We start from the raw sequence: 18,218 nt of genomic DNA, 5'->3' as shown, positions 1-18,218 counted from the left end.
CAATTAATTATTTATTTTTTCAGTAATTTATCAAAATATTTAAAAAGGTTTGCTGCATGATTAAAATACGCTATGTGTATAACAAAATGTTTTTTTTTAGGGTGAAAACGGCCTAATGTCGATGCGAAATGTTTACAAACATTATAATAAACACTGTAAACATAGCTAGGCTATTTTAGTTCCCCTCACTCCACAACAAATCCTTTCAATTAACAGTATTTAGAAAAGAACAAGAATTAAAAATATAAGAAGCTATAGCAATAGGCCTATAAACGACAAGCCAAAACGAATTCATTTAGGTTAAAACGAAACTGAAACCTACGTTGGGTCTGATATATTTGAATGGCAAAACATTATTTATTATGTAGCCTACTTCAATCGCATTCCAATATCCACGTAAAACAAAATATTTATAAAAAAAATCACGTACTTACATAAAAAACACATAACATACATATTTAACTAAATATATATTTTTCCTCCCCATGTTTGACTGACTGTATTTTATTATGATAATAAACAGGCTGCATTGTCAAGGTAGCAATGCTTAACTGCGTGCACACATGCGGCGCCAGTGCAATCACTTAAATTTTTTCCTTCTAACAGTGGAAGAAACTACTCCTTTTAGTCCTACAGATAATCAGATTTGTAAAAGGTTTGCCTTTATTTGTGTACATTCACAATAAATACAAATCTTTGTGCTTTTGTAAAATAAGCCTATAGAAAAATAGGAATGCCGCTTTCTGCCATCTGTTTCCTTTCACACAGCACAAAAATGAACCGAAACTCTGCTTACTAGGCTACTTGTTGCAGTTTTTCTTTCATTTCCTTAATTTATTATTTATGTAAAAATATGTTACTTGTATAGGCCCAATTGTTCATTTTATATATATATATATATATCCTTGCTTGATATGACCACATGGATCCTCATGTTCTGTTGTTTGCTGCTTTTTGTGCATGTAAAAATTAATCCCCGGGAAACAAATGTTAGTATTTTTAATGGGTCACAAACACTAATCCTTTCTAATTTAATTCAGTTCTAATTTAAAATAATCTTGTCAGTTAACAGTTAACAATCAGTTAACGAGTGTTGGTTAGGAAAAATAACCGAAATGAACATCCCTATTCATTAACCCTTCCATGGCGTACAGAGAAGGCAATGAGTCGTTTGTACATAGCACTAAGGAGAACAACTGCAGCTAGTACTATGCCACATATGACACTGAAGGCCCATCGGGGTCCCAGGATGGTGTAGACGTGAGAGACGAACACAGGCCCGAGGGTCCGCGCACCACTTCCTGATGCTGTCAGCCAGCCCATGTAAACCCCCTGAGTTCACACACAATTGGGGAATAGAATAAATAACATTAATTTAATTAATCATCATGTTACTTTAATTTGAGATTTAAAATTTCAAAAGAGAAGTGTTTTACCTGTGGTTTGGGGCCCAGTATCTTGGAGTATAAAGTGTAGGACATTACGTTGCATGTTGGATATCCCACTCCAATTAGGATGTCAGAGGTAATATACTGTGCGAGATGAATTACAGGGGTAAACAAGCACCAGGTCTGTTCAGACGGGCATCCAGTTGGCTCCAGAGAAGTGTTTGAGGGTGGGGTGGGTGCCAGTTGTGTTGTTGGCATAGTGTTATTCTGAATGTCTGGTTATGGGGATAATATTGGTTTTATACACACAAATTTAAGCTGTAATATACTGTACATTAGCAATCAATTGTATGGGGTTAGTAAAATGATTTAAGAAGAGTATCTTATGCTAACAAAGGATGCATTTATTTCATTAAAAATACAAATAACTGTTTCATATTTGAATATATATATATATATATATATATATATATATATATATATATATATATATATATATATATATATATATATATATATATATATATATATATATATATATATATATATATATATAAAAGCTAAGTTTTCAGCAACAATATTCAGCTTAATTTTTGCAGAAACCAGGATACATTTAAAACATTCATAAGCATTTATTTAAAATAGAAATCTTGGTTACACTTTATTTGAAGGTGCCCCAGTTACAGTGTTATTATACATTGAAGTCCTAAATAATATTAAAAAAATTTATATATATATATATATATATATATATAATTAAATATATATATATATATATATACACACACTTACCATATTGTTAGGTTTAGGAATAGGGTTTGGTTTAGGGTTAGTTGCATGTAATCATGCATAATTTACTATTATTACTACAGTAAGTAAATGTAAAATAGAGTGTCATTTTACTGTCACTTTTGAGTTTAATGCATCCTTGCTGAAAGAAGTATGTCTTTCAAAACCCTTTTGAACAGTAGTATATATTGCTATTTTAATAAAATAAAATAAAACTTAAAAATTAGTCATATATCTCACCTGCCCACTGTATTTTAGGATATTGATTTCCCCATGGCAACAAGATAAAGAAACCCGCAAATATGAGAATCAAGCTTCCAAGCAGCAGTGGCCGATCTCCTATCCTGAAAATAAACCCAAAACCAAAACGGAAATGATTTTATCTGAGAGCAATGAGGAAGTCATGTTCAAAAACTGCTAACATCCATTATATATGTGTTGGGTACAGCAGAAAAAAAAGCAACTGACATTAAGCTTTCTTAAGATGACCTGTTGCAAGACTAAAACAATCGTAGGTTCTATGGCTAGCCATCTACAATGAGATGTTGACATGTCAGATTGAAGTAAAAAAGCAGGTTTAAATGTTCAGGGTTCTTCAAAACATAAAATAGACGAGATTATATTGCAATTGAGAAATACAGATATAGTCTAGCAGGAAAAATATGGTCCCATGTACCTGCTTGGTTTTGATTGTGCTTTCATTGCAAGGATATTGAAAAAAAACAACACTTTTGGTGATGTGGAGATTGATAATGATCAGTGAAACAGGGTTTTGATGACTTTTGCTTTCAATTAGCTGGTATTATCAGATTGCCAATCTATGCCACTTGGAGTGATTGCCATCCATTTAACAACCTTGCAATTGATTTAAGAGAAAAGGCTAGTTTCATTTGGCTAATGCAGGAAATTCTTGCAAAATAGCAAAAGTGACATTGTTATGAGCCTAAAATGTGATATTTGCCTGTTTTTAACCAGTAAAGAGTGGTTGTACCATGTCAATGATCTTTCCATTTGATTCCTGGTGTCAGAATTATATGAAAAAGTGGGTTCATTTGTCTTTGTATATGTGGTTCAGGAGTAATGAAAATCATTTTCGCCACTTGCATTGACATTAATTCAAGATGACCACCAAACAAACCCCATGAGACATTTGTTGACCTCGGCAACATCAAAAATTCGTAACTAGACACCATTAGGGTCCCGAAAATTAGGTTACAAAAAACTGCTAAGAAGGTACATGGGAACCTATTTTTCCTGCTAGACTAATATTAATGTCGAAAAAAAAAATCCAATGACCAAAATCAAAATGGCATCTTTTTTTACCGTGCTGAGACCACTTTTACCACCAGGAAGACGAGGATGGACTCAAAGCCAATGGCAGCCAATATGATACCGTTGTAAAAAACGGCTTCTTTTCTTGTCCACGCAAACATGTCCATTGATAGAGGAGTCGATATACTGCAGGCGAAAAAAATAAATACACATGAATTTGATCTGATTAGATAATCTTTTAAAAATTAGTCTAGATGAAAGTATGACCACTTACGTTTCAAACACAGCAAAAATGAAGAGAATAACAAAGAAAAGGACATTAGATGTGAACACTGCGATCTGGTCGATATCACCTTCTACCTCAGGAGCCACATCCACTCGCTCTAAAGGCAGAAAGACAGCACTGTGTAAAATCATTGGAATTATAACATGAATTATTATAAAACACACTGTACAGGGACAACATTGTAATGCAACAGTACACTACTTATGTATTTAAACAGTAAAATAAATATGTCACCTTCTGGGGTGTAGTTAATTGCATGGATAAGCTTTCCATGATCATCCACAAAGTGCTCCCTAAATAATTGGAAACATTTTAATTCTATGTATTGCTTAATTCAAGAACAGTCAAATAATGTAAGCTTTAGGTCAGACCTGAAATAAAACACTCAAATTTATATGTATTTCTATGCTATCATATAACTGTTGTTCAGCAGCTGCCAAATGCTGCAAAATACTGAGAATAAATCATTACCTCAAGACTAATATAACCAGCAGAATGTTAATGACCCCGAAGCAGGCTGCCAACAGAGCTGGAGCGGTGTACATATTAACCTGAAGCTGGATGACATTCACACTGATGCCAGTCTCTCCAGTGAATGACAAAACAGCCTGCAGAGCTGAGAAATTAATACAGTCAACATCTTTTAATGTTAATGATACCTATTAAAGTATTTAAAAATCACTATCGTACAAAGTTGGGAACAATTACTGTTCTTACAGACCAATTTCACTTCAAATGCATTCTGCAACTAACATGATTTTATTGCCTACACACAAACCTGGGCCAAGTATAAAGCCGAGAGCTTGACAGGCGCTCAGATTAGCCATTGCACTGGTTCTCTCCTTCAGGGAAGTGGCACCAGCCACATAAGACCTCACAACTGCTACATTACCTACAGGACAGGATAAAGAACCTTAACAATGCAAATAAATAAAGTACTTTACTTTGTGCTTGATATTAACTGTTAATAATTCAATTAATAAATAAAAGAATAATTGCATCTGCATTTGCTACAGTTTTGTACAATCTCAATATTTCATTATATTGCATTGCTCATCATAGTATTCATCATTTATTTAAAGTATATAACTTTAAAATGTATTAAGTTGAGGTTGTAAGATTTTTTAAGAAGTCTCTTATGCTCACCTCTTATGCTGCAACTACTTGATCAAAAATAGAGGAAACATTGTAATATTATAAATTAGTATTACAATGCAAAATAACTGTTTTCGGGTTTAATATATTTTAAAATGTCATTTATTGCTGTGATGGCAAAGCTGAATTTTCAGCAGCCATTACTTCAGTCTGCAATGTCACATGGTCCTTCAGAAAGCATTTTAATATGTTGATTTATTTTTGTGGAAACTGTGAAACAGGATTTCGGGATTCTTTAATGAATATAAAGGTCAAAAGAACAGCTTTTATTTGAAATAGATTTTTGGTAACATTACAAAATGTTACAATCTTTACCGCCACTTTTGATCAATTTAATGCATCCTTGCTAAATAAAATGATACATTTCTTTCTCTAAAAAAATCTTACTGACCTCAATTTTTGAGATACATGTATATAAGTTTACCTGCTCCAATGCCCACAAGTGTACGAGCCAAAAGCATGTGAATTTTGTTGTATGACGGAGGTAGGTAGACATAGGCATAGTAAATGTTAGCTGAGACATTGATGAATATAGAGCAGACTAGAGGCTCTCGCCGAGGCCTGTGATTGGACCACAATCCAAAGAGGGGTGAGGCCACCATCTGACCCAAACTATATGCAGCAACCACCCATCCCAAGAAACTGGCATCTGCACTTTCATCAATCTACAAAAGACAAATAGAGCATGATTAATGGACTTACAAGACAGTCACAGACTAACAGGGCTTGAAAAATGACTGTGCAACTGTGAAACAATATTTAGGCATTCTGATTCAAGTGACCCGATCAGAATAAATCAACAACAAATATTTGTGTTTCGCACTACAGTTGGCTGCTTTTCATGCCTTTAAACAACCGAGCAAGCGTGAAAAATTTTGTGCTCAGCTCAACAGAGGACTATACAGTGCGTGCATAATTATTATGCAAGTTGATATTCTGGTCATTTTTTTATTTCCAAGCACATTTTACCAATTCCAAACCACATCAATCTTAATAATTATATATCATTTTGACTTTAATCACTTATAAATGATATATAATTGTCTTTGAAGGATGGAAGTGAAAAACACCTTATATTCAGGTGTGGACAATAATTAGGCAGGTTTTCTTTTACAGATAAAATGAGCCAAAAATGAAATTTAACCTAGACTGAAAAGTCAAAAATTATTAAATGGCCACAAGAAGGATGCAATACCTATGCAATACTAGAAATTAGTATTGAAACTAGAAACCCAACCTAAGTCCTTGAGAACCTGACACCTTGTGCTTCTGGAGACTCCAGTTCTGGAAAATGGTAGAATGGTAGAACAGCTCTCCAACGGTCTTGCCTTAACTTTGCAATTTCAAGTATTGCATTCTTCTCATGGCCATTCAATCATTTTTGACTTTTCAGTCTGAGTTAAATCTCTATTTTGGCTCATTTTATCTTTAAAAAGAAAACCTGCCTAATAATTATGCACACGTTTTTCACTTCCACCCTTCATAAACAATGATATATTATTTATAAATAATTAAAGACAAAATTAATAGTAGTTATTAAGATTGTTGCGGTTTGAAATTGGTAAAATGTGCTTGGAAATAAAATATGATCAGAATATCAACTTGCATAATAATTCTGCATGCACTATATTTTTAAATAAATTTAAATAAAACAAAATCAACTTAAAAAAAAATGTATGTGTAGTGCCCCTGAATAACCTTAACTGCACACGCTTTTGCATAGTCTACACAAACGACATGTAAAAAAAAACAGGTCCTATAGCCTATATTCAGTCACATTTAAACCTCTACAGATTTTACACTACATTTAAAGTTCTCAGTGGAAAATCACAAAATTTAAAAACTCAACAGGTTTCAGTTGTTGTGTTTAAGAACCCTGGGCACGCTTTCTTAGAAAGGAAATGCACATATACCTACTTCCCTGTTTCACTTCCAGTCACTTGCACAGAATTTATAGATTTGCCATACTAATGTATGTTCACTTCACTCAAATCTCAAATGCACAGGATACACTTTGTTCCTGTAAATCATACAGTAGAAAATACTTCTAGAAACACAAGGTCATGGGTTTGATTCCCAACGAATACATCAACTTATAAAATGTACAACCTGAGTACAATGTAACAGAGTGTGTAAATGCAAATACACTTACATTCTTCAGATATGGCCATATGGAGGTGATGACAATCGTAAAACCTAAGAAAAAACATTGCAATCACTAATACATATCACACACATTTACTCTGTACTATACAAACAATGCAACTAACATTAATTTATCTACTACAAACTAGGAATATATAATTGTAATCGCAACAGAAGTACAAACAGATTGCTTCTTGCTACACTTTTATTATTTTTTTTATGAGGTTCAAAGGCATAACATGTTGAACTGAACTGCACAGTGTACAATTAATAGCCTGTCCTGACACTGGACAAACATCTTTCAGGTTACAGCAGGTTTTTTAGCTCTAAAATGAATGGATATATTTACGTTCAATGAACCGGATAGCACAACACAACACATCTGCACAGCAACGTTCACTGTAGGGCTGCACTATTAATCAAATTTCTAATCGTGATGACAATTATGGATGTCACAATTACGTAACCGTTCAAAGACTTACATTATTCTGCATGCTTAAGGTGTGTGTGTGTGTGTGTTTTCTTTCTACAGGTTTTTTACATTGTTTTAATTTTAACATTATAATACCATGCTTTTTTTATTTCAAGTAAAAACCAAACCACTTGTAATTAAAAATCGCAATTACAATTTCAAGGGACTTATTGACAATTATGATTTTTGGCATAATCGTGCAGCCCTAGTTCCTAGTCTGATCAGTAAGATCAGGAAATTCAGGAATATGGGAATGATAGAGTAAGAACATTTTTCTTACCAACACTGCTAAGGAACATTGTGAAATACATGACCCTGATGGACCTCCAGCGGCTTCTGTCTGCATTCCCATTACTTACAGAGGAAAAGAAACAACTTATTAACATTCATGGATATACAAATTGCAATCATAGCTCTTGATTGTTTACACTTAAGCCTACCTAATTACAATGATTCCATGCATCATGCATGTTATGTGTGTATTATGACAGGAGCTCATGAAAGATGGAACATTCATGTCTTCACTCCATGAGCCTAAATGTTCACACTGACGTGACAATCTATTTTGAACTTATAATGTTGTGCATTAGTGACAGAAATACTCTTGTGACATCACACACAGGCAACAAAGTTAAGTGCTCGAGCCAAAAGCTTTCACAGTTCAGACATCATTTCAGAACAGAAAACAAGATCAGCCCTTACAGACTGCGTTATTACAAATGCAATGATCAAAACGTACCTTGTAATATCGCCTCTGAGAAGCGGAGTGTTTTCATCAGACTCCATAAGTGACATTATTGGTGATTAAGCAGCTTGCGAAATTGAAAAGACAACACGACTGAGTTCACTGAATGTCAGCTCTTTACATTGACATGCTCTTTATAATCAAGTTAACTTGGCTGAAAACTGTCTGGATTTGCACAACGCATATCTCTTAAACGCATTCACGCCTCTGTATAATATGCCCATTTTAGCTGTTTTAAACACAGTAGTGTTAAGAGTAATTCGGCGTTATTTCACGCGCAGTCTAAAGTCCATCGATTTTGTTGATTCAGCGCTAACTTGAATCATCTGAACGTTGTCACACGTGATTAGAGAAACAGAAAACAGACTTCAAAATAAAAGCCTTTTTAGACTATTGTATTTATTCATATACAATTATTTTCAGTGTATTTAATGCAAATTAATGTTTACATTTGCAACATTAATGCAACGTTTTAATTTTTAAAAAACATAATTTTTTTTCAGTGTATTTAATGCACATTAGTTTTTTTTTTTTTTTTTTGCAACATTGCAACGTTTAATTTTTTATAATATTTGTATAGTATTGGTATAATATTTGAGTAATGAACAAGCCAAATACAAGTCTTCTTGATCTCTCTCTCTCTCTCTCTCTCTCTCTCTCTCTCACACACACACACACACACACACACACACACACACCTGTTTACTGTAGAAAAGAGTTCGGCAACCGTTTCGGCATGACGTGCAATTTTTTATTTTTCCGGTTAACCGCTGTGCAGACAGTCATTTTGACATTGACGGGCGCTGTTAGACCGCTGAGGCTTTGATCTGAAGCGCCTATATGTGCAGCGGACGCGCGCGCATCCGTAGAGTAGAGCAAATTAATTCTCACACTTTAAGAGTATTTATAGCTCCGTACAGGCTGTGTGACTATGAGAAGTTATTACCTCAAAATGTACGTCAGTATGCAGTTTTCCCTATTGCTCGCGTGCCAGCGATTATCCTTCTGTGTCGTGTGTAGAAACACTAAATTTTACTGTTTGCATTTCTAGTACAAACCTTGTTCTTTAGCCTTTTCAACAAATGTCTTTCTATGCTCAAGTATGTCTGTAATTGTCTTTAATTATTTCTGTGCATGACTGTATGGTAGTTAATGTCACATGCACATTAAATGGTTTATTTTGAAAGTTAAATTTTCGAATGAAAATAGCAACTTGATCATTTAATAAAGTATGCGTTCATATGTGACCCTGGACCACAAAACCAGTCATAAGGGTCAATTTTTCGAAATTGAGATTTATGTCATCTGAAAGCTGAATAAACAAGCTTTGTTAGCTTTGTTAGGAAAGGACAATATTTGGCCGAAATGCAACTTTTTGAAAATGAGGAATCTGATGGTGCAAAAAACATTTGAGAAAATCACCTTTAAAGTTGTCCAGATGAAGTTCTTAGCAATGCATATTACTAATCAAAAATTAAGTTTTAATATATTTACAGTATGAAATTTACAAAATATCTTCATGGAACATGATCTTTACTTAAGGTCCTAATGATTTTTGGCATAAAAGAAAAATCAATAATTTTGACCCATACAATGCATTTTTGGCTATTGGTACAAATATACCCCAGGGACTTAAGACTGGTTTTGTGGTCCATGGTCACATATGTGTTAAGGGCTACATTTTCGCTGGAGGTGTGAGGAAGGGTGAACGGAGAGAAAACTTGACACTTGAAACCTGAGACTGACGCTGCCCCATGACAGTTTGTTAACTGTATTTATGACAAATGTTACGTCCCAAGTCTAGGGTCCAGAAGAATAACATGAATAATTTTCTTTAAACCGGACTGCTTGCTTCTTTCTTTATTTACTGTCTTCTTTGTGTTCAATAGTAATAGTCAGCACACAAAAGAAGCTATTGGGCTTCAGGGTTAGGCCACGGCAAAAATAATATACAAACAGGGTCTAACTTTTTCCCAAAGGAACTCACTAGCCTAAAAAAAAAGAAAAGACTAAACAAAAAAAAAGCACAGGGACTGAACTGACTCCCTGACTAACCAAAAACAGGAAAAAATGAATAGTTCACAAAAAAAGTGGCACCCAATCCCTACAGCTTCCGTGCTGAAGTGAAGTGATATTTACAGCCCATTCACGAATTTGTTGGACCGTAAACAAACCTGCCTGCTATTACTACAACGTTTAAAATACTGGGCTCACACAGATAGTGTTTTGGTCGCGAGACAGGTCAGTGGAAGTGTTTTTTTTTTTTTTTTTTTTTTACTTTTTTCAAAAACTCAGGACATGTTTTAGAAGCTGTATTTCTTTGAACTTAAGCGGCATGTTTTAGAATCATGTATTATGCATGAAATGGCAGCGTATTGAATAAAACAAAATTGCATAGCCACTAAATTCGGAAATCTGACAAATAAATATGTCTTAGACAGCAGTTTTATCAAAAATACAGACAAGTGATACCACCACAACCACCAGAAATACTTAATTGTTTCTGCTTTACAATGAAACACAAGCTCATTGCAACTGATTCCCTGACATAATACATTCATTGCAACCCATTCAACAGATGCATCATTTTAAGTTATAACAACTTGAACAGCAATAAAACAACAACAATACAGTGAAATAATTAACTAACTACTATCATCTAGCCCTCTATTAAATATTAAAAAATTATTTCATCATTGCTTAATCAGTAGTGCTGCATTCTTAGTTGCACCGCTTATGCAGGAATTTGTGTCGGAGATGTAACAATTAAAATGCGACTTTGTGAAACGGACTGTCCTAAATTGTTGCTATAGTAGCATCATATTAATGCTAGAAAGCCTGTACATTTGGCAAATACATTTTTTAAATAAATCATTATATTTCAGAATTAAAATCTATTTTCACACTCATCTTGGGTGAGAGTGTGGGATAGTCTGAGTGAGGGGGAGATGCCCCCTCACGCCCCCCATGGCGCCAGTCCTGCCAGCAGTGAGCAAGACTTTAGATCAGACTTTAGACCAGGCCAAAAAAAATATTGACGATCACACGATCATAGGTCTTCCAAATTCCCAAATGGCCAGAAAGGACATGGTCCTACCTTTTTGTTAGGAACTTTTGTTTTGTCAGTTACAACCACAAAACACGTTGCTAAAGATGGACCCAGTTGCAAGGAGGCAATATAACAGGTAGAATAGACTGGCCCTACTTATAACTTCCCTGACATACCAGTAGACTGTAGAAAAGAATTAGACATGTCCATTCCATCCTCAGATTTACGTGCCTAGGCTCGTGTAACCACACAGGAAGAGAACACTGCTGGAAACTGGGAAGACATTTTTCTCATCTATTATAGGACGGTTAACAACAATTCGGGGAAGGAAAACTGTACCACCGTTTCCCAAAATGACCCATGCCTTCCACAGGTAGTTCAGGGCAGATTCCAACACACACATTACCTGTTACTATATCTGTTTGAAGGTAGACGTAATTTAGGGGAACTTTTACACAACCTACCCCTATGCTCCGCAAAATTACATCAGCACCCGTATAGGTTTCATTTGACAACGGGAGAGTACCAGCTAGCATAAGACTCTGTGCAGCCCCGATATCTCGTAACGCGGTCACTGACTTGAATATGTTGTCAGCACTGTATGCTACCCACCCCTGCAACATAAATGGTTCATATCCTGCCGTCTTTTGACCAGATGACACAAATTTTTGCCAAATTTTGTACAAAACCTACACTTTTAGGCTCAGCTGATGCATTATTTTTCTTCCAGGCCTTGCAATCTGCAATAAAATGGCCAGCATTGAGGCAATAGAAACAGAGCCTGCCCTCCCCTCTGCGATACTGAGCACCTCTACGAGCTCCAAAAGTTCCTCCTCTCCCAGGCTTAACTGCACCCACTGACCCCTGCACCTGCCCTTCTGCACCATGGACAGCAAACTTATTATATCTCACCACAGGAGAAAAATGTGGTGTGTCAATACAAATTTGTCAGCCAGCATTGCTGCAGCTAAGAGGGACATGACTTTTTGTTCATTTAAGTGCACAACTAGATTTTCAGACACACAGCTCTTGATGTCTTCTAACAAAACTAACTCCTTTAAAGTTTTGAAAGTAGTAGTTTTACTCGCAGCACACCACTTGTCAAAAAGAGCATGCTTTTCTCTGGCAAATTCCACATAAATTTGTCTGCTTTCTTATGGGCTCTAAATTTTTCTTTATATGACTCCGGCACCAACACATAAGCACAAATAACAGTCTGCTTCACCATATCGTAATCAAGACTCTGTTCAATCATAACAAAAAATGGCCTCTTATGCCCTTCATAACAGATTGCATTCTTGCTGGCATTGTTTATGTACTTTCTGACTGTAATTGGGTATCCGAAAAAAAAAAAAAACACTATAAAGCTCTCTGCGTTTTTTTTTTCATAGATAACAGCAATAATTATAGTATTAGAAATAACCTACTACTGTTACTAAAGAGCATATTGAAGGACTTACCAATATAAAAAGCTAAAAAATGATTTTGGTAATCACTAGTTTTATGGTTAGTTTAGAGTAGCAGTGGCACAAACCATATTTTGTTAAAAACCTTACATAAATTTATTTTAATAAATGTAAGCATTGTATGTGGTGAATATCGAATTTTGCTACCATCTGTTTCAATGTGAATATATTTGGTAGCGCAGAGCAAAGACTCTCCTCCCTTTTAATTTCCAATTCTATTTCTTTAGTTTTTAACATTAACAGAGACTGGGGTACCGTCAAAGTACTACTGATTGGTGCAACTACTGGACAACTGGAAGGTGCAGACAAGATTGGCGCAGATGGTGGCCTCTAGTCATCCTGCATTGTTATAGAATCTCTTGCATCAACACCACCCATCCCCGACTCATCAGGTAATATTTGCTGCATGACCAATTCTCGGTGCAGCACTTTCTTAACTTTCTTTGAAGCATTGTGCGGCACCACAATTTTAAAGAATTCTGCCTTTTTAAACAGATCGCCTTTACGACATTGATTAAACTGTTCCATTCTCAGAGATAGTGTAAAGGCTATCAAACCAAACTCCATAATAACCCAACTGTTCACTCTCACACCAAAAGGAAATTGGAATGACCCACTGTACAGCCACAAGAAGGGTTCATGGGTGAACAATAATCCTTTTATGGACTTAAAAAGGACAATCCCCCAATTTATGTTGGGGGGCTAACCTGTTTTCTTTTTTGTTTATTTTATTGACAAAACACACTATTCCACATTTTGCCCAATGTCCTTCAAACAAACATGCCAACTGAATTCTATGAAAACATACAGTGCTTAACAATTTATTAGGCCACCTGCCATAATAAAGAGAAAACGCATTTTAGGAATTTGTCAAAATTGTTTAAATCAAAAAATGTTATTGTCATTTAATGGGCAAATAAACTTAAACAACTAAATAGTATTTATTCACAGAACAAAAAATGGCCTCTTATGCCCTTCATAACAGATTGCATTCTTGCTGGCATTGTTTATGTACTTTTTGACTGTAATTGGGTATCTGAAAAAAGACCCCACTATAAAGCTCTCTGCGTTTTTTTTTTTTTTTTTTTCATAGATAACAGCAATAATTATAGTATTAGAAATAACCTACTACTGTTACTAAAGAGCATATTGATGGACTTACCAGTATAAAAAGCTAAAAAATGATTTTGGTAATCACCAGTTTTATGGTTAGTTTAGATCAGCAGTGGCACAAACCATATTTTGTTAAAAATCTTACATAAATTTGTTTTAAAAAATGTAAGCATTGTATGTGGTGAATATCAAATTTTGCTACCATCTGTTTTAATGTGAATATATTTGGCGCTCCATGTTAGTCGCTCAATAGGCTTAGATAATTTTCAATTGATTTTTAGGTAATATTGCTTAAAAAGTGAATTATAATAAGTGCCCAAAAACAAATAAACAAACAAACAAAAAAACTAAATTATTTATGCAGTTTATTTTATTATCAAAGCCTATGCGATAACATAACCTGAGGCTAAAAGCTGTGATATTAATGTTGTCCACTATAGTGAGAGCCACAGGATAAGGAATAGGCCTATTTAAAGCTTATATTTAAAAATCAATTTCCACACTTTTGAACAGAAATATTTAATTTAACTGTGATGTACTGACAGTATAATTTTATATAATCAGTGTACATTGCTTATCCCAAAGATTTTCCAATTGTTTAAATTTTCCTAAATGCTGTCTTAGATTTTCTCGATCACGAACACACAATTCATGAAACAATTCACCACTTTCTCACAACTATAAAAACATTCTCGTAACAAACAAACTTCCATGTCCAAATCAAATACTCCAGTCAAAAACCCTTACTTCTATCAATATCAAACTTTGGCCTCAGATGACAAAACCTACAGTACAAATACACAGACAGCTTCCCTGCTCAGTGAACACTAGTGAGATCAATTCAGAACACTGTAACAAAAACCTCTCATTGGGATTCAGGCAGCTCAATGTCTTAGTATACAACATAAATTAAAAATGCAGAAAGAATAAAATACAGCAATAAGCTTTATGAAACATCAATTTTCATTACACTAATGTAAGTGATCTTACAGTAGATGATCTTACAAGAGAAGTAAAGTTAAAAAACAATAGAACTAAATATCAAATATTATGTAACATAATACAGTATTCTGTTGATTACATAAATAAATTGGTCAAATTTCATTACAGTAGTATATAGTACAAAAATAAATTTCTTGGTCTTCTGACAAAACACTTCCTCTACCTCGCTTCTGTAAGATTATGTAAGTCCTGCAAAAACACGGGTAAAAAAAAAAAAAAAAAAAAAAGAAACAGGCAAAATTTGACAGTCACAAGTTTGAGTGTGTACAACATCATACTGTTTACTGGAGACCAAATAGTGAAATGTTCCTTATATAAAGTACTGTTACTATAGTTACTATACTGTACTACACTGTATAAGCAGTGTAAAACCCTCTCTCCAGTGATAAGATGCATTTTTAAAGCAGTCACCTTTGCTCCTGTTTATACTATCCTGAGATTCTGACTGGTGTGTCATCAGTTTTGATACTGAATGCTTGCTTATGGATAATTGTGTGTTATTTGAGTTCACACTGTGACACTAGAGTTAATTATATGATGTGTTTGTGTTTTATGAATGAGAATATAAAATATCTGTAAAATGAGGCCGACTTTGGAGAAATCATTAAAAAAAATTGAATGTGTGTATTTATGCATTCCAGTATAGTATATAACCTAGAATATTATAATTTCTATATTATATAATTTTTATAATAAAAAATAAATTAGTAAAACATATGATTGAAGTTTTTACTCATGGATCATTGCTTACATTATGAATTAATCTTTAATTTAGAATTTGGTCTTTGGATTTAACTGTGTTAATGCATTAAGCCATTTCTCAGAATGTATCTGTAAAGTTTCAGCTCAAAATACCCCACAGATCATTTATTATTTCATTTTGAAAATTCCTATTTTGAGTGGAAGCAGAAACAGCTGTTTTTGTGCCTGTCTCTTTAAATGCAAATGGGCTGCTGCTCCCTGCTCCCTTTTCCAGAATAGAGCTGCATCATTACAGCTCAGACCTGCTAAGACATCTGTTTTGGTTCTGATTATCATGTTTATTGTGCTGAAATCATGTGTTTTAAACCATATTAGTTTAAACTTCTGATATAGTGTTTTCTGAATGCACACATCTGAAGCACATGGAAAGAAAGCGGCTGACTAAACTAAGTTCTTATTCACACACAAGTTTACATTAAAATTCACGAGTTACAAAAACAGTCGGTTATGTCTGTGAAGGTTTTAGCTCTGTGTGGCAGCAGCAATATACAGTAAATAAATCAATAATTCCACTGCTCTGTTGTCTCCTCTGAGGCTGGGACTATAAATAGTGTTCTGTTCTCGTCTGTTCAGCCAAAGACAGAACAGTTAGCATGTTTTGCTCAAACTTTCGCCATGGCATTAGAGCTGGTACACTGTTGTCGCTTGCAAAATCAAAATGACAGCACTCTAGGGGAATTGGAAAATAAGCCTATTTTCAAAAATAGTGGCGTGTTCCTTTAAACTTGTAAAAATGTTGTCTTTCCATTTGGATTATACTGCCATTATCGTAGCAATATATGGTGCTTACAAGAAAGCTGTGAATTGGTTGTTCCATGTTGTTGTTTTAACATTGTAAGTTCACTGATTACCTAATATTGCAGTGTTCTTTTAATTTTACTCATCATATTTTCATCAACATTCTGAAGATTATGAAATATTCGGGGATTTGGAAGTGACAAAATGTTATAAGATACGTTTTTTTCTTTCTTTTTGCTCAGAACAAAACAAAACATCTATAGCACTTAAGACATTTGACAAAATCATACGCAGAACTGGCAAAAGGTATTGCAGATGACACAGCGCAGACGTCACATAGCTCTCACGTATCTTCTCATGCAAGAATTGGGACGACGAAGTCTTGCTCTTATCACACGTCATTGGTCACGGCTTCCGCTCACGGCAAAGTACGTGACAATCGACACGACTGATTGCTTAGTTAATAAATTAAATGCATAAATCACACCTCATACACCTTGTCCTCTATTTCTTGCTCTGCTGCATCGCCACTGTCTGCAAATTGATAAATGTGCTGAAAGACGGGGAGGAGCTGAAGTCTGCCACTGTTTTCATTTGGAATTTAAAGGGGACTGAGGCAATCATGAATTCGAGTACAGTTTATGGAGCTAGTAGCAAAATTTTTAGGGTCTAATGCCCCCCTGAAAGTAGCCTAGCGACGCCCATGTATTTCACAGAATAAATAAATATGGTAAAAATAGGAATACCGTAAAAATACAATTTAAAATAACTATTTTTTATTTTAATATATTTTAATATAATCTATTAAATTTAATTTTTTCTGTGATGGCAAAGCTGAATTTCTGCAGAAATTATTATAGCCTTTAGTGTCACATGATCCTTCAAAAATTATTCTAATATACTGATTTGCATATTAAAATTTTAATTATTCCAGACAGCAGATTATATACAGGAGCCATCAACATCACCTTCTCATTTTCCATCAAGATTCTATACATTTTAAATGTACAAACTTGTTATTGTGTTATGTCTGTAAATGGATGTGTCAATTTTGTCAATATTTAGACACACACTATCTTATAGATTGCTTCAAAGCTAAAAGTTGTCAACTTAAAGCAACAAAACATTCATTGGGATTTATTGAAGTAAAAAAGTGTATGGCGTAAATGTGGGAATCATTAACAACTTTCTAAAAATGTATGACATATATTTATCTTTTCCTGGGGTGTGTGAAGACCCGCAATGCCATTCTGTCTCATTAGTAGTGGATTAGTCCTAATTTTCTCTGGTGAAATGCTACAGAACAGCTTCATAAAACTTTTGGTCATTTTCCAAGGAAAAGTCCAGTTTGATTCAAGATCTGATTCCAGTACTCACTAATTTCCCAACCTGTTGTGTTGGTGAAATATGTTTGATAAGACATAAACCTATGCAATCAATACAGTTCTATGATTAAATATCTGTCACTAGATTAATGAAAATTATAACATTTATATTTTTGACCAAGTGGTGGATAAAAAGTCAAGAGCAGGATAAATAAACAAAGAGCAGGATTTTTAGTGATAGTGTCTACTGATAGTTGATAGACCAATGATTGACAGCTATTTAGGAACAGAAATTGGAATATTGTAGGAACAATAGGTTACTGTTCGTAACCCCGGTTCTCTGAAACATCGAGTGGAGAGATCCACCTATGGGAAGGGTATCCGCGCCTGATCTCTGCAGAATCATCCAATTGCACTAAGTCTGGCTTGACAAACAGGAGCTTGTGCCCAATGGCAGGTAAAGGACCGCCCCTTAACCGAGCGCATATAGCCCCAGCACGCGCTACCTTTC

The 18,218-nt window shown here is 34.5% G+C and overlaps 1 protein-coding gene across 2 annotated transcripts; it reads right to left on the bottom strand.

The window, feature by feature from the left end:
• Positions 1-463: 463 nt before the first annotated feature.
• On the bottom strand, positions 464-8,586 carry LOC109112718 (major facilitator superfamily domain-containing protein 8). 2 transcript variants are annotated; one of them, XM_042767583.1, is made up of 12 exons: positions 8,247-8,586; positions 7,788-7,861; positions 7,043-7,086; positions 5,315-5,555; positions 4,514-4,627; positions 4,207-4,351; positions 3,970-4,028; positions 3,724-3,832; positions 3,501-3,635; positions 2,418-2,521; positions 1,437-1,663; positions 464-1,332 (listed from the first exon to the last, which is right to left on the bottom strand). In XM_042767583.1, exons 1-12 carry the CDS (start codon positions 8,300-8,302, stop codon positions 1,126-1,128), a joined length of 1,515 nt encoding a protein of 504 aa, XP_042623517.1. In that variant the 5' UTR covers positions 8,303-8,586; the 3' UTR covers positions 464-1,125. The 2 variants fall into 2 exon arrangements, with proteins under 2 accessions (XP_042623517.1, XP_042623516.1); XM_042767582.1 differs by lacking the exon at positions 8,247-8,586 and adding an exon at positions 7,948-8,052.
• Positions 8,587-18,218: the final 9,632 nt, after the last annotated feature.

This window comes from Cyprinus carpio, chromosome A12 (assembly GCF_018340385.1).
Source record: "Cyprinus carpio isolate SPL01 chromosome A12, ASM1834038v1, whole genome shotgun sequence".
Taxonomy (NCBI): domain Eukaryota; kingdom Metazoa; phylum Chordata; class Actinopteri; order Cypriniformes; family Cyprinidae; genus Cyprinus; species Cyprinus carpio.
Note: the sequence above shows the minus strand (reverse complement) of the source record. Positions and strands in the feature narration are given on the sequence as shown.